This window comes from Rutilus rutilus, assembly GCF_951802725.1.
Source record: "Rutilus rutilus genome assembly, chromosome: 19".
Taxonomy (NCBI): Eukaryota; Metazoa; Chordata; class Actinopteri; order Cypriniformes; family Leuciscidae; genus Rutilus; species Rutilus rutilus.
Window position 1 is genome coordinate 8,865,304 of NC_140232.1, and position 26,411 is coordinate 8,891,714.

Consider the following 26,411-nt stretch of genomic DNA (forward strand, 5'->3'; position numbering starts at 1 on the left):
CTCCTGAGTCTGATCAGTCGGTCGTAGGCCTCTCATGAGGCCTCCCAGTTAGATCAGTCCTTAGGCCCTCACAGGCCTCCTTAGTGTTTTGAAACACAAACACTGGGTTGATCCGTGGATCGAGTAGAGAAACTCCCCTCGCTGGCAAGGGTTGTAAAGCACTATGTTGAGTCATACTCTCCAGGATATCCCGTCTCTGAGATCCGGTCCGAGTGGTTCACTGCCTGCTTCGCAGTCCCTCGGGTTGGATGCCTTCCTAAAGGCAAGTGTCCAGAGGCTCTGTCTTCGGACAGACAGGAAGTGGCCAGACTGTAGTGTCTTATATGGTGACACCAGGTCAGGCCTGCCTGGTGGCATTTCAGGTGGCACGTTCCCCTGAATAGTGACTGGCTGGGGTTCCCTCAGGTTCCCTAGCCACATTCCCTAGAAGGGACCCCTTCTAAGAAGTTGAAGTTGTGGTCCTAGGCCCTTGAGCAGGCCCAGGTAGACCTTTCACTAAACTATGTTTATGGAGGTTTTCTGTGGTATCATATAGCTTGGGCTATGACCGTAGGGAGTGCTGTCACTGACAGCCCAGTGTGACCTGGGGGTGAGTGGTTCTAGCGTTCATTTGAATTGCCGGTCCTGACAGTTGTCACTGCCATTGGGCATGCACTCCCCTTAGCATGGTGGCGTTGGTATATCGTTCCCCATTGCGTCATTCTGACGTAGTGTAGAGTTCCCTTTCGAAAGGGAACGTCTCAGGTTACGACTGTAACCTATGTTCCCTGAGAACAGGGAACGAGACACTACGTCTTCCTGCCATGCCTCGGGGCCTGCCTGCAACAGTCCCTTCAGACGATAGGATGTTTGTCATGTTTGCAAGGCGCCCTTTTATACTTGCAGGTCGCACGTTAATCATTCACGTTAATGATTCACGGGCTGTCGCCGGTCAATGTGATTGCCGTGATTTGATAGTGATTTCAGACACCTGTCACGCCTGAGGCGTTCCCCATTGCGTCATTCTGACGTAGTGTCTCGTTCCCTGTTCTCAGGGAACATAGGTTACAGTCGTAACCTGAGACGTTTTTGAGGCTTATGGAACGATATACAAAAAAAGGATTCAGCTAGGTACAATGGGAATGAAGGCATTAGAGTCTCATGCCAAGTCGTCTAAGCCAGGCACGGCGTTATGGGTGGGCCTGACGGGCCTAGGCCCACCCACTTTTCAACAGGCCCACCCAAAACTTTTCTTTAAAAAAAAAAAAATTCTAATTTTGTCAAGAACTATAAAAAATCGTCAATAAGCTCATCATTTGTGCTAAAATAGTCTAAATGTTTAGTTTTAAAAACAAATTTAAAAAGCTGGTTACGTCTATTTTGATGTTTCTGCGCAAATTCAGCAGACAGTGGTTCGGGTTGGTTCCGATCAGAGCTCGTGAGCGGAGAGCGCATTTCTGAATATTCCGCTCCGCTCGCTCATTCCGTAGGGTCGCTTGCTCAACCCAGAATGGCCTGCTTCCTGGTTCGAAAATATGTGGAATAAGGGCTGCCTCCGACTTAAAAAAAATTCTAGTCGACTAGTAGCTGTTCATTTAAGCCATTCGTGGACAAATCGCCCCTGTATATTATTTTAATTATACTACTTATATAGCCTACACAGGATAATGAGCGTTTGTAATATCCGCACTCAAGCGCACGACCGAACGCTTAAAGTTAGCCACAAAGAACCGGTAAAAGTAATGATTATGAATGTGTCTAAGCAAGGAGACATTTAATTATTTATTAATAAACTGGTGTTTTCTTTGTCGCTGCAAAGATGAAGTTGACGATGCGGACTCGCCATGAACGCCAGAGAGAAATTCACATTTCATATGGATTTCATAATCAGAGAGCCTATTTCTTTTGGTTTTGAATATTTTCGTTTAAAAGTAGACATGTCAAGCTTTCTATAATAGATAGATAGCCTATATTTCTCAAATCTGTGAGGCACAAGCTGAGTTTCGGCGCCCTTCAGTTCACGTGCAATGCGATCAATGCGGCGCCTTATTACATTGTCTGCTATACATTTTCTTCTTATTTTAAATACAGGGTTGACAAAACATTCATCAAAATTAAGATACAATTTATACAAAACGAAAATCTTTTAAAAAGAGTCTTTCTACAAAACAAAACTCATTGAAGTGGTCAAAATCATGTCTTACATGTCATGTCTCCAGACATATTTGCGCATCTCATGATGTATCATATCTTTCTCGGCGACCAGCGCCATTGCTAGGAGGGCGCCAGCGCCTCTGCCTCGAGAGTGAATGATAGCCCTGAAGACGCCTAGCAATGGTATACCTTTAGTGGTAGTATACCTTTAGTTAAGTTATAGTCAAGAGTCTTCATAGCGCACTAAGAGACAACGCCAGGTATGATGCGTAATGGAGATTACAAAGCGCTCTTCTTTGGTCAGAACCATGGAGAGCGATCGCGGATAGGTCCGTCCTATGCACCGACACTTTTTACAATGCAACAAAATATTTAAAGAGCAAGCTATTAAAATCTATATTATACGCACAGATGATATTAGTCAGTAATTTTTATTAGGTTAAACAGTGATTGGATAACGTTTTTAAATTTAACGTTTTTAATTTAAGGCCCACCCACAATTGGTCTGGCCCATCCAAAACTGAAATCCTGGCGCCGTGCCTGGTCTAAGCACATGAACGCTCTCAATGGACAAAAACAAACTCCTTCCATCGCCTGCGTGTTTCAACCAACTAACGTTAATGTTAGCCAGCTCGCTGCTAATGTGCCTGAAGCGGCAGCAGGAGCTAATATTAGCCAGCTTGCTGCTAGCGCTGCAGACCGTCCAGCTACGACCGCAACTAGAGTGGATCTGCGCACAGCTTTTGGGTCCACACCAACAATGAAAGCCGAGGTGTTGTGGACTCTTAACTCAATCGCTAAACACCAGTCCTACAATGGAAATGAGGGTATCTCAGAGCTTTTCAAGTGCATGTTCCCTGACTCCGACATCGCTAAAACGTTTACTTGCGGTCCCGACAAAACAGCTTACATAGCCAAGTTTGGTTTAGCTATTCACATCAAAGAAGAACTGGTGTCCAAAGTCAACAAATCGCCATTCGTTCTGATGTTTGATGAGAGTCTCAACGAGACTACGAAAAACAAACAGCTGGATGTGCACGTCCGCTTCTGGAACGAGGGACAGGTTCAGTCCAGATATCTGGGCTCTCAGTTTATGGGACATTCCACTGCACAAGACCTGCTGTCGCATCTCAAAGTAAGCAAGGATAATAATTTTTTACTTTAAAAGCTCATCAATTTATATTGATAGACTCAACTTGTGTGCATATACTCTTCTGTAACTGCAATATTACATGACCAATTAGTTATTTCCCTTAACAATATCTGCTCATCCAATCCTCTTATCTTGAGTAATCAAATGCAACCCTTTTTTTCAGGAATGTATGGACAGACTGAACCTCAGGGACTTGGTGTCCATCTCAATGGATGGGCCCAGTGTGAATTGGAAACTCTTCGACCTTTTCCAGAAAGATCACGCTGAGCAGTATGGAGGTGAGCAGTTTAGAATGCTATTACTGTTTGTGGGTGAGTGTGAATGTGATCTATTAATAATTAGAATAATGCATTTTATTTGTAGTGCATTATGCATTTATTTGTAGTTTACAGTGAACAAACAATCTCATAGTGCTACAGAGCAAAAATTGATGCATGGGTGCAACATATGCAGTACAAAACATCTCCATGTGATACAAAATATGAATTTGGTTTCTAATATTAAGTTTTGCAATGAAATTTTCAGGTGCTCAGCTCATTTGTGTGGGGAGCTGTGGCCTACACACGCTACACAACGCATTCAAGTGTGGGTTCACTGCATGGCAGCTGGACAAGTTGCTGAAAGCAATGCACACATTGTTCCTCAATGTGCCCGCCAGGAGAGAGGATTACATCACAGTAACCAAGTCTAGTGTGTTCCCCCTTTCTTTCTGTGCCCATCGTTGGGTGGAAAACCTTCCGGTTGTGGAGAGAGCCCTGGAAGTCTGGCCATCACTGCTCTTGTACATGGAAGCAGTGAAATCAAAGAAACTCTCGAACCCTGGAACAGGTAGGCCGTTCTTAAATGCAGTGAATAGGTCTGTGACTGTGTCCTAACCCTTGTGCTGGTGTGGCCTTGTCATAGTTTTTGTAATATATGGCTAAGTTGAAATGTCCTGCCTCTCTGTCTGCCTCTCTTTGTCAGCATCCTATGACACAGTTGCAGCAGCCATGAAGGATCCACTCATCTTGGCCAAATTGCAGTTCTACACAGCACTCGCCAGGACCTTCACTCCCTTCCTGAAAAAATACCAGACAGATGAGCCTGTGCTTCCATTCCTTCTGAAGGACCTGACTGAGTTGATGATGGTAATAATTTACTTAAAGTGCAACTCACCCCCAAATCATTTGTCTTAAACGGTATATTCACCGGGGCTTGAGGCGAAGCTTTACAACTTCATCTTCTCCCAGCATTTGTATTTGTACATACCGACGTAAGACTAACAATCTGTTTTATACTGGTATTGATCAACGTAATTTAATACTGGTACCCCGCGTGGAGATTAAGTCATTGTTGACTCCATTTCATAGCTCGGCTTATGCTGCATTATTTAATGCCCGCTCTGTGAATAACAAGGCACTGATCTTATCGGATTTTATTCTGGACAAAAAGTTGGACTTCCTGTTCTTAACCGAAACATGGCATAGAGAAAATGATGGACTTCTGTTTAATCAGATCACGCCTGTTGGTTTTGGAATCTTAGATCTCCCGAGGTTATCTGGCAGAGGTGGAGGCATTATTGTAGTTTACAACCTGCAATTCAAGATAAGTCCTGTATCTGTTTCCCAGTTCTCGTCATTTGAATGCCTGGTTCTGAGTATTTCTGCTCCTACATCTACCATCATTGCAACAGTCTATAAACCACCTAAGACATCACATGAAGCTTTTACATTAGAATTTGCTGATTTTTTGTCTATGTTGAGCTTGAAGTTCCATAGAATTCTTATTGTGGGGGACTTTAACATACATGTGGACCGAAGTGACTCTGTGTTTGCTAAGGAATTTTTATCGCTTCTTGACTGTCTTGACTTCTCACAGTTGGTAACAGGTCCAACTAATTTTAAAGGCCATACCCTGGATCTTGTGATAACAAATGGTTCATTTGTATCACAGTTATCATCTGTTGACATTGGATTGTCGGATCACTCAGCTGTTTTCTTTAATCTGGAGATGCATCATTCAAGTGTGCCTACAAACCGAACTGTAACATTCCGGAAGTGGAAGTCTATTGATCAAACAGTTTTTTCTAATTCTGTTGTATCCACTTTAAGTGACCAGCATTCAACATCTTTGGAGGAGAAAGTTTCACAGTTTAACAATGCTCTTGTTACTAATCTTGACTCTTTTGCTCCTCTAAGGTCACGTAAGGTTACTTCTGCCCGCACTGCTCCTTGGTATAATGACAATTTGCGCACTAGGAAGGCTGCATGTCGAAAAATGGAGCGCAAATGGCGTCTTACTGGCTTGAATGGTCATTATTTGGCTTGGAAGGATCTTCTGGGTGACTACAGAGCATTAATTGAGACTGAAAGATCTTCTTATTTCTCTCAGACTATTGAAAACAATCAAGGAAACCCCAGACATTTGTTTCAAACTATAAATAGACTGCTTAAAGTTGATGCTGCCACCACCTTGCCTGTTTCTCAACAGCTATGTGATTCTTTTCTTAAATTTTTTAACTCTAAAATTGATAGTGTTCGCAAACAAATTTCTGTTGCATCTGCTCCCACTGTCTCACTTCTCTGTTCACCTGGGTTTACTGGTTTTCCTCTCACTAATTTTCCACATCTTAATTCTGAGGCTCTCAAAAGGGAGGTATCAAGCATGAAATCTACCACTTGCTTGCTTGATCCTGTTCCCTCAAGCTTATTTAAATCTTGCTTCGATGTTTTGAGCCCTACTGTCCTCAGTATTATGAATGACTCATTGCAGACGGGGGAGGTTCCAGCAGCATTAAAGATTGCTGCTGTAACTCCAGTACCAAAAAAAGAAAATACTACTCTGGAGGATTTTAATAATTTTCGACCTATCTCCAATCTTCCGTTCATGGCAAAAATACTTGAGCGTGTTGTTGCCTTTCATTTACGTAACCATCTTGCAATTAATAACCTGTCTGATCCTCTTCAGTCAGGTTTTCGTAAATTCCACAGTACTGAAACGGCTTTGGTCAAAGTTACCAATGATTTGTTGATGGCTTCTGACTCTGGTGTAATTTCCATTCTCATCCTTCTTGATTTAAGAGCAGCTTTTGATACTGTGGATCATAGTCTATTACTCATCCGCCTTGAACAAGATTTTGGTGTGTCGGGGACAGCTTTGAAGTGGTTTAAATCCTATTTTACTGACCGTTTTCAGTTCGTTTCCATGGGTGGTTTCAGGTCCGAGATTAGCTCTGTTCTCACTGGGGTTCCTCAGGGCTCAGTCTTGGGCCCTCTGCTTTTTAATATTTATCTGTCACCACTTGGACAGTTGCTGCGATCGCTTGGCCTCCATTATCATTTTTATGCTGATGATACGCAGATTTATATACACTCAAAACCTGGTGAACATCTTGATGTTGACTTTCTGTCCGGCTGTGTTTCTGAGATAAAGGAATGGATGAGTACAAATTTTTTGTGTCTGAATAGTGGTAAAACTGAAGTTATGCTTATTGGTTCCCATCATCAAATTTCCAAAGCTGGTTCCTTATCTTTGACTATTGATGGCTCTGTCTTGGCTACTCAAGCTAAAGTGAGGAATCTTGGAGTTATTTTTGATACTAGGCTTTCATTTGATTCTTTTGTTCAGAGTACAGTTAAGTCATCCTTTTTTCAGCTCAGAAATATAGCAAGATTACGTCCTATGCTGAATTTCTCAGTAGCTGAAAAGCTGATGAATTGTTTTGTCATCTCTAGGATAGATTACTGTAACGCCCTTCTAGCCGGAGTCTCTAAATCCACACTCAACAAACTACAGTATGTACAGAACTCGGCCGCCAGGATATTGACTGGGTCCAGGGTATGCAATCACATCACTCCAGTTTTGGAGTCCTTACACTGGCTCCCAGTCCGATTCAGAGTAGATTTTAAAATTATGATGCTGACATATAAAGCATTGCATGGCTTGGCTCCATATTATTTATCTGAATTGTTAACTTCCTATACCCCAACTCGGAGACTGCGTTCTTCACAATCCAACTTGCTGGTTGTTCCTCATACACGCTTACGATCTATGGGTGACAGGGCCTTTTCTGCATATGCTCCTGTCCTTTGGAATTCTCTGCCTCTTGATCTTAGGGAAGCCCAGAGCTATGACATTTTTAAAGGTAGACTTAAGACTTATTTTTTTAAATTAGCATTTGATTGTTGATGTTACTTTTATTGCTTGAGTTTTGTATTGCTTAATTTGTGTACAGCGCTTTGAGAAGTTGCTTTTAAAGGCGCTTTATAAAATAAAGTTTATTATTATTATTATTATTTTTCTTTGCTGATAAACTGTATAAATAAGTGTCTAATAGTGATGTCTACATGTCTGGTAATTATTTTTGGTATTTTAGTACATTTTAGTACATTTTCTTCCAAAAACCGTTAGTGTGGTGCCCTCTTCAGGTTAAAACTTTACTTGAATTTGAATCGGGCATCGCTACTGTGGAGTATAAAATACGCCCAGTCTCGGCCACACCTTTGTAGCGAGTTGGAATAGCAAGGAAGTGTTGAGGCCCCCCACTCCCCCCGCGCGTCCCTCGGTCCGCTAGGCAACGCCTCCTTTTGCCGCATTTTTCAAACCGGAAATGTAGGTGCAGCAAGACTCTGGTAGGGGGGTGAGTTTCTCTCTAACATTATAATCACCACTGATTGGGCTCAATTGATATGTTTTGACAATGTGGAGTTTGTGGTTAGTATGTGTAAAAAATAGTGGATACATTGTGCATCAAAATCAGACAATTTGATGTCGGTGATTAATGTGCTGCACCGGACATTTTTGTGTTTGTCTTTTGACAGAGTCTACTCAGACGCTTCATAAAGAGAGAAGTCCTCCATGATATCACTGCCCTGCAGCTGACCAAATTGGATGTCACAGACAAGACCATCTGGCTCAGCCCACAAGACATCAGCATTGGTCTAGGTGCAGAGTCAGTCCTTAAGGTAGTGTGATGGTTTAAAAAGGTCATTTTACAAATGGTTAGGCTGGACCAGGTCATTGAAGACATGTTCTATATTCATGGCTACCTCTCTCTAGAGCATCAAAGGTGCAGAGCTCAGGGTGCTAGAGTTCAGGAGAGAGTGCATGCAGGGACTGTGTAGCATCATTAGGAAAGTGCAGGACAAGAGCCCCCTCAAGTATCTGACTGTTAGGCAGATGGTGTGCCTGGATCCATCAGTAATGTACAGAGACCCAGAAAGATGCAGGAAGCACATGAAAGGGCTGGTTCAGAGGTTTCTCCAGGACAAACAGCTAACTGATACTTCTGCGGGTAGGAATAAGAAAGGCAAATCATAGGCTACACATGAATTTATCCTAAACCTGATTGGCTGGGAATGCCCTATAGCCTAATTATTTCTTTTTTTTCCCCGCATATTTTCTCATCTGTTTTGTCATAGGGGATGTCAAACTGCAGCACTTCGACAGTTTCCTATCCTTGGAGAGCCGGAGTGAGGACTTCCTCTCCTTTCCTCCCATGCAGAAGAGGCTGGACATCTTCCTGAGGAGTGCCATGGAACCTTATCCAGAGCTGTGGGGCTTCTGCAAGAAGCTGCTCATCCTTTCCCACGGCCAAGCTACGGTTGAACGTGGATTCTCAATCAACAAAGAGGTGGAGTCAGACAATATTCAAGAGGACACTGTGGTCACACGGAGGCTGGTGTGTGATTATATCACACAACACGGAGGTGTTACCCAGGTAAGAATGACCCCTGCCTGGACTAGTAAAATGCTGTTGACTTAAAAGTTGACAGAATCAACATAGTTGGCTTCTTGAGTTTGTCACTGTCTCTGGTTCTCTTTTCCCAATCCTATACCTAGGTTCCACTCAGTAAAGCGCTACTCGAGAGTGTAGCAAGAGCTAGGACCAGATATCGTGCCCATCTTGACACAGAGAGAAAGAAAAGGGAGGCAAAATCCCAGGCTCTTAAGAGGAAAGAGTCAGAGGACTGTCTTCAGGAGCTAAAGGTGAAGAGGAGACGCATACAAGAGGTGTGTGAGGGTCTGGCTAGGGATGCAGACAGGCTGGCTGAGGAGGCTGAAAGGAAGGCAGGAAGCAAGATGGCTGACCTGATCTCCAGGTCCAACCTCCTGCGGAGAGGCCATAAGGAGAAGTTAACGGAACTGGCTGTCCTTGATAAAGAGATTGCTGCCCTGAGTGAAGAGCTAAGGAGTTGACTGTGTTTCTTAATTTAATTTATTGTTGAGTTCTGATTTTCGATGTTTATTGTTCAGGGGTCTCTCAGTTCCCCATATTCCCAGCATGGAATAAGTAGCTAGCTAATGTTAAAAAACAACTTAACATTGTTTGGCAAACTTTCTTGTGGCCTACTGAAATGTTTTTATTTTTCACACCTGCTTGGCTTATCTTTTACCCATTCCACATTTGAAAAATAAATGAACACAAGTTCAAGGATTTTGTTTTTCTTTGCCGGTAGGGATGTGAAATAGGTATTAATTTTTTATATAAATGGTCTTAAAAAGGTCTTAAAAAGACTTGAATTTAATTTGAAGAAACCTGTAGGAACCCTGATTAAATATATTGTTATTGATGACACACACAAATCTGCTTTAGTTTATAATTAGGAAACAAAATTTATAAATTTATATATTTATATATATATATATATATATATATATATATAAATATAAATATATAAATTTTGTTTCCTAATTATAAACTAAAGCAGATTTGTGTGTGTCATCAATAACAATATATTCCCCAACAACAATATATATATATATATATATATATATATATATATATATATATATATATATATATATATATATATATAAACAGTTTGGTACGCGTTTTCTTTTTTTTTTTTTTTTTTTTTATGAAACAGTGTCTTTTTATGAACAAATTGTGTCTCTTTAAATAAATTGAACTTTTTTAAGCTGCAGTCTGTAACTTTTGCTGCTCTAGCAGTTAATAAAAAGAACTACATGCGTCTTGCAGAAGAACATTGTAGCAGGAGCTACTTGTCTCTGTTTATGTCTATGACGAGTCACTCAGGTACTTGTCTGAGGTAAACGTAATGATTCAAGCTGTTTTAATGATGCCTTTCTGCATTTAAAACACTGATTGAGAGGTTACAAAGTAAAAATATTTATTCTATGCATAGATCGTCTGTTCTAATTCTAGTTAGTAAACAGTGTTGCATTACCACGCACCCCCTTTTGGATTGTAGTGTGGATTATAGTGTGACAGATTTAAGGAGTCTGTCAAAAACTTGTTTAAAATAATAAAAAAATATTATTTTTAGAATAATAAGCAACAAACTGAAACAACTAAATAGTCTTTATTCACATGCATAATAACAAAAAACACTTTTTGGTTGTTTCCAAAGACTTGCCTTTGTTGAAACTTGTGTGTGATCTATCTTTGAATCTTCTAAATTCCAAATTTGTTAAATAGGATTCAAGCCTGGACTTTGACTTAGCCAACTGTGACTAAAGAGCTTAGACATACTGGTGAATTAACCATTAGAGAAACATAAAAAAATATTTTGGTAATCACTAGTACTGTTAGTTTAGGGCAGCCGTGGCACAAACCTTACATTGGATGGTGGTGTAATAAATATGTTGAGCACTGCATATATATATATATATATATATATATATATATATATATATATATATATATATATATATATATATGAAGAGTTCAGATGCAAAAGCCTCTAAGTGCCATCTGAAATTTTCTTCTTGAATGATCATTTTTATCAAGCTCGTATATTTAAGTTCAGTAATTTCACTTAAATTTCAATTCATAGGTAATTTTCATTGCCATTTAAGTGAAATGACTGAACTTAAATATACAAGCTTGATAAAAATTATCATTCTAGAAGAACATTTCAGATGGCACTTTTGCATCTGAACTCTTCATATATATATATATAGTATTAGTAATATATTACTCAAATTTACATCTTATTGTTTACATATAATAAACACAATTTTGTTGTTTATACTTTCAGGGGGTTGGGGAAGTCGGAAGCTCATCCTATTGGCACCTGCAGACTGTGGGTACACAGGCAGGCTTATTAAAACGACAAAAATAGGGGAGAATTCTATTCTGTACATTGCTCCACTTCAAGATGAATTGGACACTGCTCCCTTGCCACCTTCATCAGACGCATTTCGCAATATGCCTAAGGCATTATGCAAAAAGTGCAACATATCGTTCCCCCTTCAGGTCCTTACAAATCACATCAAGACTTGTTCTGATGTTGTTTTGGTCGAAGATAAAAAAACGAAAGTCAGGATGAGGCTAGATGTGGGCAGGATGTGGAAAGTGTGAAAAAGAACAATGAACAGGTAATTTCTCTCTGTACAATGCATGTCTTGCTAAATATATTTGGACCCAATGCAATCAAAAAAGGTCAATTGTAAACTGAAGGGGAAAAAAGTGCATTTTGGTTTTTTATAGTTATAATTTTTTTGTGGTTGGTCATCTATATTGTAGGGTTGCTGTCCTATTTGTCAAGAGGAAATGCCTCTTGACATCTTGGAATTGCATGCCAGTGAATGTGGCGAAAGGTGTGCAAGTTGGAAAATATTAGTTTTGTGATAAACATAATATGATTTATAAAAGTACACTTTACCTCACACTAGAAACAGGATTTTAATTGTTTTTTTCTGATATATATTGTAGAACAATGGATGATGAAATAAACACAGCGGAGTTGTCATGTATGGATAACAAAGTGAATGACACTGCTGAGTTTTCATACATGGATAATGGTAATTAAATAGTTTCTCCTTTGGCTTTTTTTTTGCAGTGCTAAACAGAATAACATGAATGTTTGCTTAAATCATTCTATTGCTGACATTCTAAAGAAGTCTTTATTTTGTAGTCCATCTTAAATTTGTGGCAAACAAGTAAAGATGAAAAAATATTACACTTATGTTGATATGCAACAGAGCTCTTTTGATTTGCCATGATTTAGGAATATATATATGTATATTTATGTATGTATTTATTTATTTATATTATTATTTTTATTTTTATTTTTTTTATTTTAACCAGATTGGAAGACCCATCCGGATCCAAAAATGGCTGCAACCTTGTACAAAAAGGAAATTCTCCAACTGCACGAGACAGGGAAACCTCTTTTTATGTGTATGGATTTTAGATCATGTACTGAAGAACAGGAGAGGCAACTGATCAACTTCTACAAGCAAAGAAATGTAGAGTGGGCATGTCCTGTAAAATGTCAACTTCAAGGTACAGCTGTAGAAGATGAAACTATTTATGCAATAAATTATGCATCTCATATAGTGTATTCATTGTTGTCAACTTTAACTAATGTAAGTAATTTTTTTTAGGAGATGCTGCAGTTGGCGATGGAGTCACCAGGCACTTTTTTTCAACAGTTCTTGAAAAACTGAAGTATGGTTTCAGTTTGAACTTGGGTATGCAGTTTATTAGTTGCACTGCAAAATGCACATTTTTAATAATTGTTTTGATGGGATTTACCTAATGCTGATATGTAATTAAATCAACAGGAAACACAGGAGTTACTTGCCTCTTTGAGGGAGAGCCAGACCACTTGGTTCCCTCATCATCACAATTCCTTATTGAAAGCGATCTCTTCCTAGTAGCAGGGAGAATGCTAGGCCATTCCTTTCTGCACGGTGGCCCGTGTCTTGCAGGGCTCAGCAGAGCTTTTGTTCATGTTCTGCTGCAAGGTTCTCAAGATACAACCACTTTGCAATTGGAGGACTGCCCAGATGTTGACATACGAGAGACCATCAACTTGGTAAGTGTGTGTATTTTTTATATATATATATATATATATATATACACACACACACACACACACACACACACACACACATAAAACACGTGTATGTGTGTGTATACATTTATAAAAAAATATATTATTGGAGACTCATGTTTCATTTTCATTTTTATATATATATATGATTTGTTTGTTTTTTTTAGCTCAGTGAGCAGTCTCCATTGAATGAGGACCAGTATAGTAAAGTCTTGGAACTTTGTCCTGGGATCTTCCTGGTCCAACAGAAGAAAATACAATGAATACAATGGCTTTATGAACGTCTGCTGTCACATGCGGTAATTACAATTTGTAGTTACTGTTTTTGAGAATGGAAAGTGCCCTTATTTCTATACATTTCAATTATATTTTTAAACTAATTTTACTTGAATACTTATTAATGCATTTTTTATCATGTGTTCTAATGGCATTGTTACACAAGTATAAGAATACTTTTTTACTCATTTACTGTTTAGATTGCATTCATGATCTTTCACACAGAGCTATATAACGCATGTTATGTGTTCCCTATCGTCCGGTCACTACGACGTACGTCGTGGTGAACGACGAATAGGAATCTCGCTAGAGAGGCCAATCTACTTCGAGTGAAACTAAAACAAGCCAATACACATTGGCGTGCAATCATTTGCATCAGCTGCGCAGCCTCGCAGCGCGGGTATTTAACGAGCAGCTGGTGCGATTGTACTTCAGCTTTTTGCTTCGGAGCCAAGCACTTCGATGCGTCTTCTGAGAGTGGAAGAAAACGAGCCGTTGGATCTCTCTTTCGGTGCGGGTGTTAGAACACGGCAGCGAGGACAGTCTTCTTCTTTGTGTTTGTTTGTTTTTCTGTGGTTTTGTCCGGTAAAAACTGAGCAAACAAAAAGCTGTTTTTACAGCTGGTAAGGTGCGCCGTCGAGCGCTCAAAAGCTGTTGTCACAGCTGGTAAGACAGCGAGAAGAGAGAGAACAGCGCACAGACGGGTGCACATTCCCGTCTGTGTTCGCAGTGTCTGTTCCCTCTGTGTGTTTCAGCACCAGTGAGAGCAGTCCCTAAAAGAGCTTACACAGATAGAGAGCGTCTTTTTCAAAAGAGAAAAAATGACTTTCTATCTGTGTGTTTCTGGATGCGGTCGTTACCTGGGCTCACAGGATGGTCACAAACGCTGCCTCGTGTGTCTGGGCATTAAGCACGCTGAGGCAGCGTTTGTGGATGAGTCATGTACCCATTGTGGGAAGATGACCATCGCGGAGCTGCGGTCGAGACTCACGTTCCTGCAAAGGGGCGGAGTCCCCGTGCCGCTGCCTCGATCCAATCCTCCTCAGAGGGTTGCTTCGGGCAGTGACATGGGTGACCTGAGGATCACGGTGAGCGCGTCTCCTTCGGGGAACCAACCCCCTAGGAGCCCTCACCCCTCTCATGCTCCGCAGCCAGTTGAGCCCCCATTGGAGAAAGCTGGACCATTCTCGCGGTGTGTACCGGTTGTCTCCTTTGGGGCTCCCTGTGAGGATCAGATGTCGATCGCTGCATCGGAGGGTGGGTCAGACCTCTCTGCGGACGACGACTCGGCGCCGTTGCCTCCTTCGGGTGTGCCAACGGTGCCTGAGACGGACGGCAACGGGGTCGGGCTCGTGTGGAATCCTCCACCGTGTCCCGAACCCTCGAGGTTGGACGATTGGTATCTCGGGGTGGCGCGCGCTGGTTCTCAGCAACCCACCCCAGTGCCTTTCTTCCCGGAAGTGCATGAGGAGCTTACGGGGACGTGGACGGCACCTTTTACTGCCAGAAACCGTTCCGGTGGCTCCTCCTCCCTCACCACCCTTGATGGCGGGGCGGCTAAGGGATACACGCGCATCCCGCCGGTGGAACGGGCCGTTGCTATGCAACTGTGCCCTAACTCCACTTGGCGTGGAGAGCCGTGTCTCCCTTCCCGGGCCTGTAAGTACTCGTCGGATCTAACCGGCAAGGCTTACAAGGCCTGTGGGGAAGCTGCCTCTGCCATGCACGCTATGGCGTTGCTGCAGGTCCATCAGGCCAAGGCACTGAAGGACCTGCACGAGGGTGGTCACGATCCCCAAGTTCTTCAGGAACCTCGCGCTTCGTGCGACGAAGGTGACCGCGCAGTCGGTGGGTCGTGCGATGTCCACCTTAGTGGTCCAGAAACGCCATCTCTGGCTGTGTCTGGCCGACATGAGGGAGACCGACAAGCTCCGGTTCCTTAACTCCCCCATGTCCCAGACCGGCCTCTTCGGCGACGCGGTCGAGAACTTCGCCCAGCAGTTCTCGGCTGTACAAAAGCAGACTGAGGCCATTAAACACATCCTGCCGCGGCGGCCAGCTGCTGCCCCCACCCCACCGCCTGCGGCCCCTCAGTCTGCTCGTCGCCGAGGGCGGCCTCCTGCGTCTGCCCCTGCTCCCGGTGTCCAGGCATGCTGTGGTATTCACAGATGCCTCTGCCACCGGCTGGGGTGCCACGTACAATGGGCATGCAGTGTCAGGGGTGTGGACGGGCCCCCAACTGCACTGGCACATCAACTGCCTCGAGTTGCTAGCAGTTCGTCTCGCTCTGAGCCGCCTAAAAAGGCCGCTACAGGGCAGGGACGTGCTGGTCCGTACGGACAACACTGCGACCGTTGCGTACATCAACCGTCAAGGTGGTCTACGCTCCCGTCGCATGTCGCAACTCGCCCGCCATCTCCTCCTTTGGAGTCAGAAGCATCTGAGGTCGCTTCGAGCCATGTATGTCCCCGGTGTGCTCAACCGTGTGGCCGACGAGCTATCACGAGCTGTGCTCCCGGGAGAATGGCGACTCCACCCCCAGGCGGTTCAGCTGATCTGGAGAGAGTTCGGGGAGGCTCAGGTAGACCTGTTTGCCTCCTCAGAGACCTCCCACTGCCAGCTGTTTTACTCCCTGACCGAGGGAACACTCGGCACGGACGCACTGGCTCACAGCTGGCCCCGGGGCCTCTGCAAATATGCATTTCCCCCAGTGAGCCTACTTGCACAGACCCTGTGCAAAGTCAGGGAGGACGAGGAGCAGGTCCTTCTGGTGGCTCCCTATTGGCCCACCCGGACTTGGTTCCCAGAACTCATGCTCCTCGTGACAGTCCCTCCCTGGCCCATTCCTCTGAGGAAGGATCTTCTGACTCAGAGACGGGGCACCCTATGGCACCCGCGTCCAGACCTCTGGAAACTCCATGTCTGGTCCCTGGACGGGACGTGGAGGTTCTAGGTGACTTACCCCCAGAGGAACTTAACACCATCACTTCTGCGCGAGCGCCGTCTACGAGACGTGCGTACGCCTTGAAGTGGAACCTGTTCGTCGAGTGGTGTTCCTCCCGCAGAGAGGACCCCCGAAGATGTTCGATAGGGTCAGTGCTTTCCTGCTTGCAGCAAGGGTTGGAGCGAAGGCTGTCTCCCTCCACCCTTAAAGTACATGCTGCTGCTATTTCAGCATATCATGACCACATAGATGGCAAAACAGTTGGGAAGCACGACCTGGTCGTCAGGTTCCTTAGGGGGGCGAGACGATTAAATCCTCCTCGTCCCCCCTCCATACCCTCTTGGGACCTTTCCCTGGTGCTCCGAGCACTTCAGGATGCTCCCTTTGAGCCTTTGCAGTCAGCAGACTTAAAGCTTCTCTCCTTGAAGACCTTGCTGCTGATTGCACTGGCCTCGATCAAGAGGGTAGGGGACCTGCAAGCATTTTCGGTCGACGAGTCGTGCCTAGAGTTCGGGCCGGGTGACAACCATGTTGTACTGAGACCCCGGCCTGGCTATGTGCCCAAGGTTCCTACCACTCCCTTTAGAGATCAGGTAGTGAACCTGCAAGCGCTGCCCCTGGAGGAGGCAGACCCAGCCCTGGCTTTGCTCTGTCCCGTTCGCGCTCTGCGTGTGTACGTGGACAGAACCCAAAGCGTCAGGACCTCAGATCAGCTCTTTGTCTGTTACGGAGGCCAGCAGAAGGGAAAGGCTGTCTCCAAGCAGAGGATGGCCCACTGGATAGTGGATGCCATCGCCTTGGCTTATGAAGCTCAAGGCGTGCCCTGCCCGCTCAGGTTGCATGCACACTCCACGAGAGGCGTTGCATCCTCTTGGGCGCTGGCACGTGGCTCCTCGCTAACAGATATCTGTAGAGCTGCGGGCTGGGCGACACCTAACACGTTCGCTAGATACTATAGCCTACGTGTAGAGCCCGTGTCCTCCCGTGTTCTCACCCTAAACGGGTAGAAGCACTGAGAGTACCGGCTCTGTCGGCTTGCTGCACCCTACTGTGCATCCTTATTGCTCCAGAGTCGAACCTGTTGAGTCCTCCAACACCCTCGGCACGGACATGGCGGAGTGTCCAGTGCCAGGCCCTTATCCGCTGAATCCTTGAGAACCGGGTCTAGGCTGGGTCCCATATGTGTGACCCTACGGGGATCCCATTTGTGTATATTCTCCACGGCTGCTCCTATTCGGAAGCCCGTGTCTTTCCCTTGGGCTAAGTCACCCATTATTCATATGCAGTACAACCCTTGGGTTAGTCCATATGTCTATTCCCACATACTCTCCTTAAGAATGTGGCTCCCGCAGCGTTCCCCTCCCTCAGATCGGGCACGCTTTCCCAGTGTTATCCAATAATCTCACTGTATGGGTTATAACGGAACAACTGTGACGGATACTCTCGGTGTCTCCTATCGTCCTTCCAGGCAAGAAGGTGTGGAGGCTTACACAGGGTGCTGGAAGGGGTGCAGCAGCTGTGGCGCTTTGGTAGGGATTCCTATTCGTCGTTCACCACGACGTACGTCGTAGTGACCGGACGATAGGGAACGTCTCGGTTACATATGGTAACCCTCGTTCCCTGAGGGAGGGAACGGAGACGTACGTCCCGTCGCCACATCTGCTGCTACCCGCAGGGGCGTCCAGCTTCAGGCTTGGCTCCTCAGCAAAAAACTGAAGTACAATCGCACCAGCTGCTCGTTAAATACCCGCGCTGCGAGGCTGCGCAGCTGATGCAAATGATTGCACGCCAATGTGTATTGGCTTGTTTTAGTTTCACTCGAAGTAGATTGGCCTCTCTAGCGAGATTCCTATTCGTCGTCTCCGTTCCCTCCCTCAGGGAACGAGGGTTACCATATGTAACCGAGACGATATCCTGATTCTTTTTAATTTATGACTGTTTCATTTTACTGTAAGCTTCTTTGAGATCATAACTTTGCCCTTCTGTGATTTTATTAGATTTTCAGTCGCCAGTTGTTATTTTATGTTCTTTGTATAAGGATGTAAAATTATAAGAAATGTATTATAAGAATAACAGCAGGACAGCAAGAACATGCTCTGGTGTGGATGTTTTTTTTTTTTTTTTTTTTTAAATGAAAGACCTTTAGGTACTTGGTTTGTCTGCATGCTGATATTATACTTTGAAATTTGGATATAATACATTTTTTCCATTTCTTTGTACTTTGTAGGTTCTTGGGAGAAGAACACGCCAAGTCAAACAAATCAGGCGAGGACTGAAAGACACTTTTGTTTGGCCTCTTCTAACTGAGAGGAAGGATGTGGTATTCTTCCCCAAAGAATCAGAGGACTCATGCACTCCTGAGGTAAGGCTTCCTTCTTGTTAAGAGGACTACAAATGGACTTTTCACTTAAAAAATGTCAGTAGCTATTTTCTTGGGAAACATATTATTCTGTTATTTGTTTAGATGCTGCTTTCCCATATCTCCTGGCCTAAAGAGAGTGATGACGAAGATGACGACGAATACTCAGTTGATACCAAGGAACGGATCACAGGGTATTTAAAGCAGTTCATTGAGACGGGTATGTGCCTCCGAGTTTGAAGAGTACAGCAGTATCTTACAGAGTTTTTTTTTAAACAGCAGTTGAATTCTATGTGTAATGGAAGAACCTATTATTGGAGATTCATGTTTCATTTTCTAATGTGAATAATGTGAGTCTTTTCATGGTTGAAATGTTCAAGGTAGTTTGATATAATGCACTAAAAAAAAAAAATATATATATATATATATATATATATAAAATAACTATGAGATAACATGCTTGTTAATATTTAAATAAACTTATTAAAGATTACATAATAATTAACAGATCATTAGTTAACATTGAAGGTATCGTTCACCCAAAAATGAAAATTCTGTCTCATTACTCAAATAATAATTACTCATCCTCATGTGTTTCCAAACCTGTAAAACTGTCGTTCATCTTCGGAACACAAATTAAGATCTTTTTGATGAAATCTAAGCGATTTCTGTCTCTCAACTGATAGGCAACTACCACTTTTGATGCTTCAAAAAGTTCATAAAGAAATCGTAAAACTAATCCATATGAATTGAGCGGTTTAGTCCAAATTTTCTGAAGAGACACGATCGCTTTTATATGATGAACAGATTTAAATTATGGTGAACTATCCCTTTAACAAGCACATTATCTCATATTTCTAGCTATGTGAATATATATTAACTAATTATCTGATCATAATATAATGTTTGTTAATGATTTATTAAAGTTATTATAAAGTGTTACCCCATTTTTTGTGTCCTGTTTAAAACTTACATTTTTGGACCCCCTGAAATTATATTATATGCATATAAACACAAATATACTTTAAAGAAAGTCATAACAGTTTGAGATTCTGTAAGACTGAGTAAACAATAAGATAATTATATTTTTAGGGTGAACTGTTTCTATAATTTCTGTGTTTTTTGCAGCATCCAGCAAGGACTTAAAAAACCTTCTGAAGTTCTGGGTCGGATGGGAGCAGATGGAGGGAAATATGGCTGTGGAAATTGTAAAAAGTGATCTCCCAAAATCCTCTACTTGCTTCTGTGTTCTCCGGCTCCCAGGGCACTACAGCGATTTTCAGTCCTTCACAAATGATTTGATGATGTGCATTGGCACTTGCAAGTATGGTTTTGGCCATGTGTAATTTTTAGACATTTACAGTATATGTTACATACTGATTTACACTTTTATTAGATGCTGTTATTACACTTAGGTCCAATACTTTAAAATCCAGCTTAGAAGTTGTGCTTTAGTGTACATGATGCATGTTGTTCATGCAGTTATATTTTTGATACTATGCTATAAGACATAGAATGTACTATGTTTAAGTAACGAGTTAATGTTATGTACAAGCAATCACTTACATTGTAAGCTTATACTGTTCCACAATGGATTTTTCATGCATGGGCTCATGCAGTGGTTTTAGTAATGTTGAATGTCTATTGTTCCAAAGCTTGTCAGAATCTGCAGAATATTGTGAAGTACTTTATTCTTTTGAAGTATTTGTAATTGGAAATTTATGCATAATGTATATTTAAACATGTTCAGTGGGATCAGAAATATTAAATGCAAGCAATAGTTAATTCTTGAATAAAGTTTTTTTCCCATAATCCACTGTATTAATCACTAACTAAAGGAAGTGTCAAATCATAGGAAAAGTACAAATTACACAGACAGCAATTCTTGTTTTTATTCAGATATTTTAAGCAGGTATTGTAAATTAAAATTATTAATTATAATTGATAGTGACAGAAGTCTGCAGAACAGAACAGAAGACGAAATCACAATTATTCCATAAGAACTGATTGGCAAAAATGGAGTGCAGCTAGATAGATGTCCCAGCCAAAAGTCTGTGAAGGTCCTTTGGGGTCTACAGTTTCTTTGAGTGCTTCCACTTGCTCATCAGTCAGGGGGCATTCGGTTTGAGTCACAACAATACTGGAATGTGTATCAACACTCAGTCCACTACTCTCCCAGTCTATATTTGTGGTATGCTTAATCCCTAAAAACAGCAATATAGAGCATTTACTGTCACAAATGAGATCCAACTTACAGTTCTGGGTTCTCATTAATAACCGCTGCGTACGGACAAAACAGGCCCTGAACGGCTCGTAAGCCACTACCGACACACAAGTTGTGATTTATAAAAACAAACTTGACGGGAGAATGTGCAACTGTAAGTAACTCTGATCCTGCGTACGAACATATTTGAAACGGAGCAGTTTGGCGACACCGACGTGACCATGTTTTGGATGAAGGAAAAACACTTTAAATCTTCATTATGAGTACTAATCATAAATTCAATGCATGTTCACAATAACAGTTAAAAATAAATAAAAGACTGATTTAAACTCTGTTTTACATCTGATATACACATTTAGATTAAATGTGCCACTCTCATTAATGGAGTTATAATTTTAATTAATATAATTTTTTCTAGTGGATGCAATGCTTTTGAACACTTTCCTTTGGCATGCTGAGTTTAAATGTTTTAACTACAGTTTAGTGCATGATAATAGCAGAACTTGTGGTCTGAGAAAATATTTTTGTGCAAATAATGATAAGTAATGCACAATAAGGCCTATCTGTTTCAATTTAAAATATAAAGCAATTAAAAATACTATTTGGCCAGTGGAGAAGATTGAGAAAAACTTTTTGATTTATTTATTCAAAAACAAGGCATCCGTATCTCATATTTTCCTAATGTCCTGTACTGTTAAACTTGGGATCATGTGGATAAATATGCATATGTAAATGATATGCAGAAGAGGATATGCATAGTAAAACGAGGCATTGAAAGTTACATGTATGGTTCTTTCAGGGAGGAGACGCATGTACACATTCTTCCACTGACTGGGTTTATAAAGGGAATTTTGCACAGATTCTGGTGCAAATTCTACAGATTCACATACACTTTTAGTAAGGTCCTTTGCACAGCTTTATAAATGAGGCCCCTGAACAGAGAATAAACTGCTTCAACATTAAAATGTTTATTCAATGTCTGGCATTGAATACATACCTCTATGTCAGGCTCAGGTACAGGATTGCGGATACTTCCCATCACCCACAACTGGTTAGGAGTCATATTACCCTCTGTGCGTATTGGGTGATTGTCCCAGGTGTTTCGGAAAAGGTTGAGATCATCTTGAAGCCGGGGAAGAAATACATAGTGGCAACAGAACAGATGAGTAAGGTCAGAAATATCAAGGTGGCCACCTTCTTCCAAAGCATGTAGAACATCGTAGTAGACATTTGTCACTGATGTCCAGACGTCTCTCCACAACCTCTCTATACTGAAAAGAAATATATCAATTCAATCTAAGAATTTCAGACAGGTATTGTGCACAAGATGATAATTAATTAAAAAATAAAATATATTTTCAACAAAACCTCAATTCAAAGTACATTATTTGAAAATTACAACTCACCGCTGATTGTGCACGCTCTTTCCTGAAATAAAGCTGCCCCTTTCTGTCCCACGAACTGTGAACATCAGACGAGCCACGTCCACATTTTCGACACCCTGATCTCCTCCTACCCTAAGAACATGGGTGTTTTAGCACAGCGACTGAAACACATTTCTCCAAAAAAATTAATTACTCAATGTAAAATTCATAGACAGTAAATGTACAGAGTAAAAAAAAAAAAAAAAAAAATCATCAGATGTAAACTTGGTCTAAAATTCATTCATTCATACTTAGGGGAGCTTCTGTGGTCACTAGCCAGGTAAATACACAGACTGCAATGCATTATAATATATTTTGATTAGTGTGTGCCTTAAAGGAGAACTCCGGTCAATTTTAACATTGATTATCTACACTGCAGTAGATGTTAGAGATATTAATAAAAATGAAGTTAATTCAGCCAGCGCTCATACCTTTGTTTACATCCTGTTTTCGGTGGAAGGCCATAGTAATCGATTGTCGAGTTCACGCGCATAGGTTTAGTACCTATGATCACGCGCGTGAACTCGACAATCGATTACTATGGCCTTCCACCGAAAACAGGATGTAAACAAAGGTATGAGCGCTGGCTGAATTAACTTCATTTTTATTAATATCTCTAACATCTACTGCAGTCAGATCCACCCGTGTTCACTCGGAAGGAATCACTCACATTTTCTGTGCACTTGTAATGACACTTAAAGGATGTTAAGAGGCTAAAAAGCAGGCTTACTACTTGCCCCATTGAAGTCAATAGGGTGCAAATTTTAAAAATAGAATAACTCGGTGTAGGCAACACCGATTTTTGTCGTTGTTCTCTGTATTGACAGCACTCCAAATGTACAAAAAAATGAGCTCAATGTTAAAATTGACCGGAGTTCTCCTTTAAGTACGCCGGGGGAATTCTGGGGTATGACATAAGAGAGGGCAACACCAGTATGGCAGCAGCCATTTACTTCTTACTTGTAGTGGGCGCATGGAAATTTAAGGAAACAAATGCTCTCACAAATATAGTTATACCCTTTGGGATGGAAAAAAAAATGCTGTTTACATGTAATAAATTATGTTAGGCTATATTATACATTACAATAAGCGCAAACGTTTCTAATCGTGTCTTAATGTAGAAAGGCTGATTAAAAGTGTTTATGTAAATCATTTAATTCACTGAACTTGAAAAAAAAAACTGAACTGAATAAACATGACAAGATTTGGCATCCAATTCTTACTGACTTGTCTCCTACCTGAGAGGGAAGCCAAATGTCTCCACTGCTTCTTGGAAAAAATCCAAGGTAGTAGCAGCAATGTTATTAGATGAAGCACCAAGGTACATTATCTATAAAAAAAAAAAAAAAAAAATTGGTATGATGGATGATATGTCAATATAGATCAAACAAAAAGTAGTTAGAGGTGGCCTCTACCTTGCGTGAAAAGCCATCCACCCCCCCAAAGATGACTATATTGTATCTGAAAGAAGAATTTTCATGCAAATGTTTTAAAAAAGCCCACATCTATCTATTATAAGGTCTGCAACATGCAATAACTGAATAAACAAGACTGACAAACCAAACTTACCGAATCAATTTATGGTTGGTGTCAATGTGCATTATTGACCTAGGACCTGAGACTGAATATGTCCTTCGTACTACGCAGCCCAATAGTGCCATTCGGGACATGACTCCCACTGTATCAACCCGGTGCATTGCTGCCCTGACCCGGTCGAACTGCACTTGGTGTCCTCGCGCTTTTAAAGCTGCTCTCATCATTCTGTATCCACACTGTGGCATGTGTTGCTTTACATCTGCCACACACTCATCTAACTCTTCATCCGAGAGACTGCTATATCTTGCACGAATGGAAAGGTTACATTCAGCCATTCGTCTAAATATTGTGCTCCTGCTTACCCCAATCATGCGAGCAATAGTTGGAACAGAACAGTTAATGTCCAGGAGATTGGTGATATAATCCGGTGATATTACAAGACGTGGTCTTCCCATCGATCCTGACTTGTGCAGAATAGTCGGAGTGGCAACGTCTGCTCAACGTCTGACAAGTTTAGTCGAATTAGTCTTAGCAGTTCTGTGATGCCCTCGAAAACATCACGTGGGATGGTAACTAAATTGGACACAGCACTTAAAAAGACCAACTCTTGCGAGCAGATAAACTCCAGGTAGTCCATGTCAAGGGGCAGTCGTCCAACAGCATTTTCCAAGCGTGAACGGAGTCTTTCCAAAACATAATCCAAAAGCAATTGCTAAAGGGAAATATATAATATGACATGTTAAGTACCTCGGTCTTGCTGGCCAGATGAATGAAACTAAAGTAAAATGACATCCAACAACAAACAAACTCACCGCTCTGTCCATTTCAGCAAATTACGTTTTGTGAAGGCCTCTCGTCTCTAACTGTTGCTTTGGTGCTTGTCAACACGCGCTTGCACCACCTGCTGGTGAAGCCGACTAATAGCAGATGGAGAATATGCTCGGTAATCTATTGCTTTTCCTGCAGTTCATGGATGTCAACGTAATATTTTCTGTCGAATTTGAACCACCGAATTTGTGGAAGCGAATTTTCAAAGCGAAATAAAATGGACCGAAAATTGCCTGTTGAATATTATAGGTTGTATTTTTAAACAGTTTGAATATTTTGGAAGTGAAATATGAAAGGTGAATATGGATTATTGAATTTTTAATAATGAAAATGTGTTTGAAATGTTTTTAATTGAAATATTCACAGCTTAAATATTCAACCATGTTGAATTTCAGCCCATAAAAATGCAAGCCCTAAAAATACAATGGATTAAACTGCAAGCATGGTTAATGCAATGCATTTTTTTTTTTTCAATTAGTGCAATTCAACAGGCTTTTTGTTTCAAAAACATTTGACATTATTTTACTTCCATACTCCTTTTGATGATAAATCAGCTATACAGAGGGCCCCCTTTGACCTCCTGAACATATTTCTGGCCAAAGAGTCCTCGATCTTGGGCTTTCTATACATACTCATAGACTCCTTCTGATGCTTCATAAGCCAAATAGATGTCCATATCTGACCTTTTGAACTTATTTGTGGTCAAAGTGTCCTCAAAATTTTTCAAACTATAGAAAGTTATAGACTCCTTTTGATGATAAATCAGCTATACAGAGGTCCCCTTTTGACCTCCTGAACATATTTCTGGCCAAAGAGTCCTCGATCTTGGGCTTTCTATACATACTCATAGACTCCTTCTGATGCTTCATAAGCCATATAGATGTCCATATCTGACCTTTTGAACTTATTTGTGGTCAAAGTGTCCTCAAAATATTTCAAACTATAGAAAGTTATAGACTCCTTTTGATGATAAATCAGCTATACAGAGGTCCCCTTTTGACCTACTGAACATATTTCTGGCCAAAGAGTCCTCGATCTTGGGCTTTCTATACATACTCATAGACTCCTTCTGATGCTTCATAAGCCTTCTGATGCTTCATAAGATGTCCATATCTGACCTTTTGAACTTATTTGTGGTCAAAGTGTCCTAACATTTTTTCAAACTATATAAAGTTATAGACTCCTTTTGATGATAAATCAGCTATACAGAGGGCCCCCTTTGACCTCCTGAACATGTTTCTGGCCAAAGAGTCCTCGATCTTGGGCTTTCTATACATACTCATAGACTCCTTCTGATGCTTCATAAGCCAAATAGATGTCCATATCTGACCTTTTGAACTTATTTGTGGTCAAAGTGTCCTAACATTTTTTCAAACTATATAAAGTTATAGACTCCTTTTGATGATAAATCAGCTATACAGAGGGCCCATTTTGACCTACTGAACATATTTCTGGCAAAAGAGTCCTCGATCTTGGGCTTTCTATACATACTCATAGACTCCTTTTGATGCTTCATAAGCCATATAGATGTCCATATCTGACCTTTTGAACTTATTTGTGGTCAAAGTGTCCTAACATTTTTTCAAACTATATAAAGTTATAGACTCCTTTTGATGATAAATCAGCTATACAGAGGTCCCCTTTTGAGCTCCAGAACATATTTCTGGCCAAAGAGTCCTCGATCTTGGGCTTTCTATACATAGTCAAGTCAAGTCAAGTCAAGTATATTTGTATAGCGCTTTTCACAAT

General features: G+C 41.6%; 2 protein-coding genes across 2 annotated transcripts; both read left to right on the top strand.

Moving 5' to 3' along the window:
* Window positions 1-11,481: 11,481 nt before the first annotated feature.
* LOC311278717 (uncharacterized protein) lies at window positions 11,482-13,334 on the top strand (the record flags this gene model as incomplete). Its single annotated transcript, XM_084389726.1, has 7 exons — window positions 11,482-11,608; window positions 11,757-11,830; window positions 11,946-12,034; window positions 12,321-12,518; window positions 12,620-12,706; window positions 12,800-13,053; window positions 13,239-13,334. Exons 2-7 carry the CDS (start codon window positions 11,784-11,786, stop codon window positions 13,332-13,334), a joined length of 771 nt encoding a protein of 256 aa, XP_084245852.1. The 5' UTR covers window positions 11,482-11,608; window positions 11,757-11,783.
* A 12-nt stretch (window positions 13,335-13,346) lies between these two features.
* On the top strand, window positions 13,347-20,199 carry LOC311278688 (uncharacterized protein). The gene is made up of 4 exons (XM_084389697.1): window positions 13,347-13,370; window positions 18,519-18,653; window positions 18,756-18,870; window positions 19,779-20,199. Exons 3-4 carry the CDS (start codon window positions 18,756-18,758, stop codon window positions 19,994-19,996), a joined length of 333 nt encoding a protein of 110 aa, XP_084245823.1. The 5' UTR covers window positions 13,347-13,370; window positions 18,519-18,653; the 3' UTR covers window positions 19,997-20,199.
* Window positions 20,200-26,411: the final 6,212 nt, after the last annotated feature.

Bases quoted from the DNA above. Each gene is read 5' to 3' on its own strand.
- LOC311278688 (XM_084389697.1), top strand. From the start codon at position 18,756: ATGCTGCTTTCCCATATCTCCTGGCCTAAAGAGAGTGATGACGAAGAT. The intron at 18,871-19,778 runs GTATGTGCCTCC...TGTTTTTTGCAG, and splicing joins AAAGCAGTTCATTGAGACGG to CATCCAGCAAGGACTTAAAA.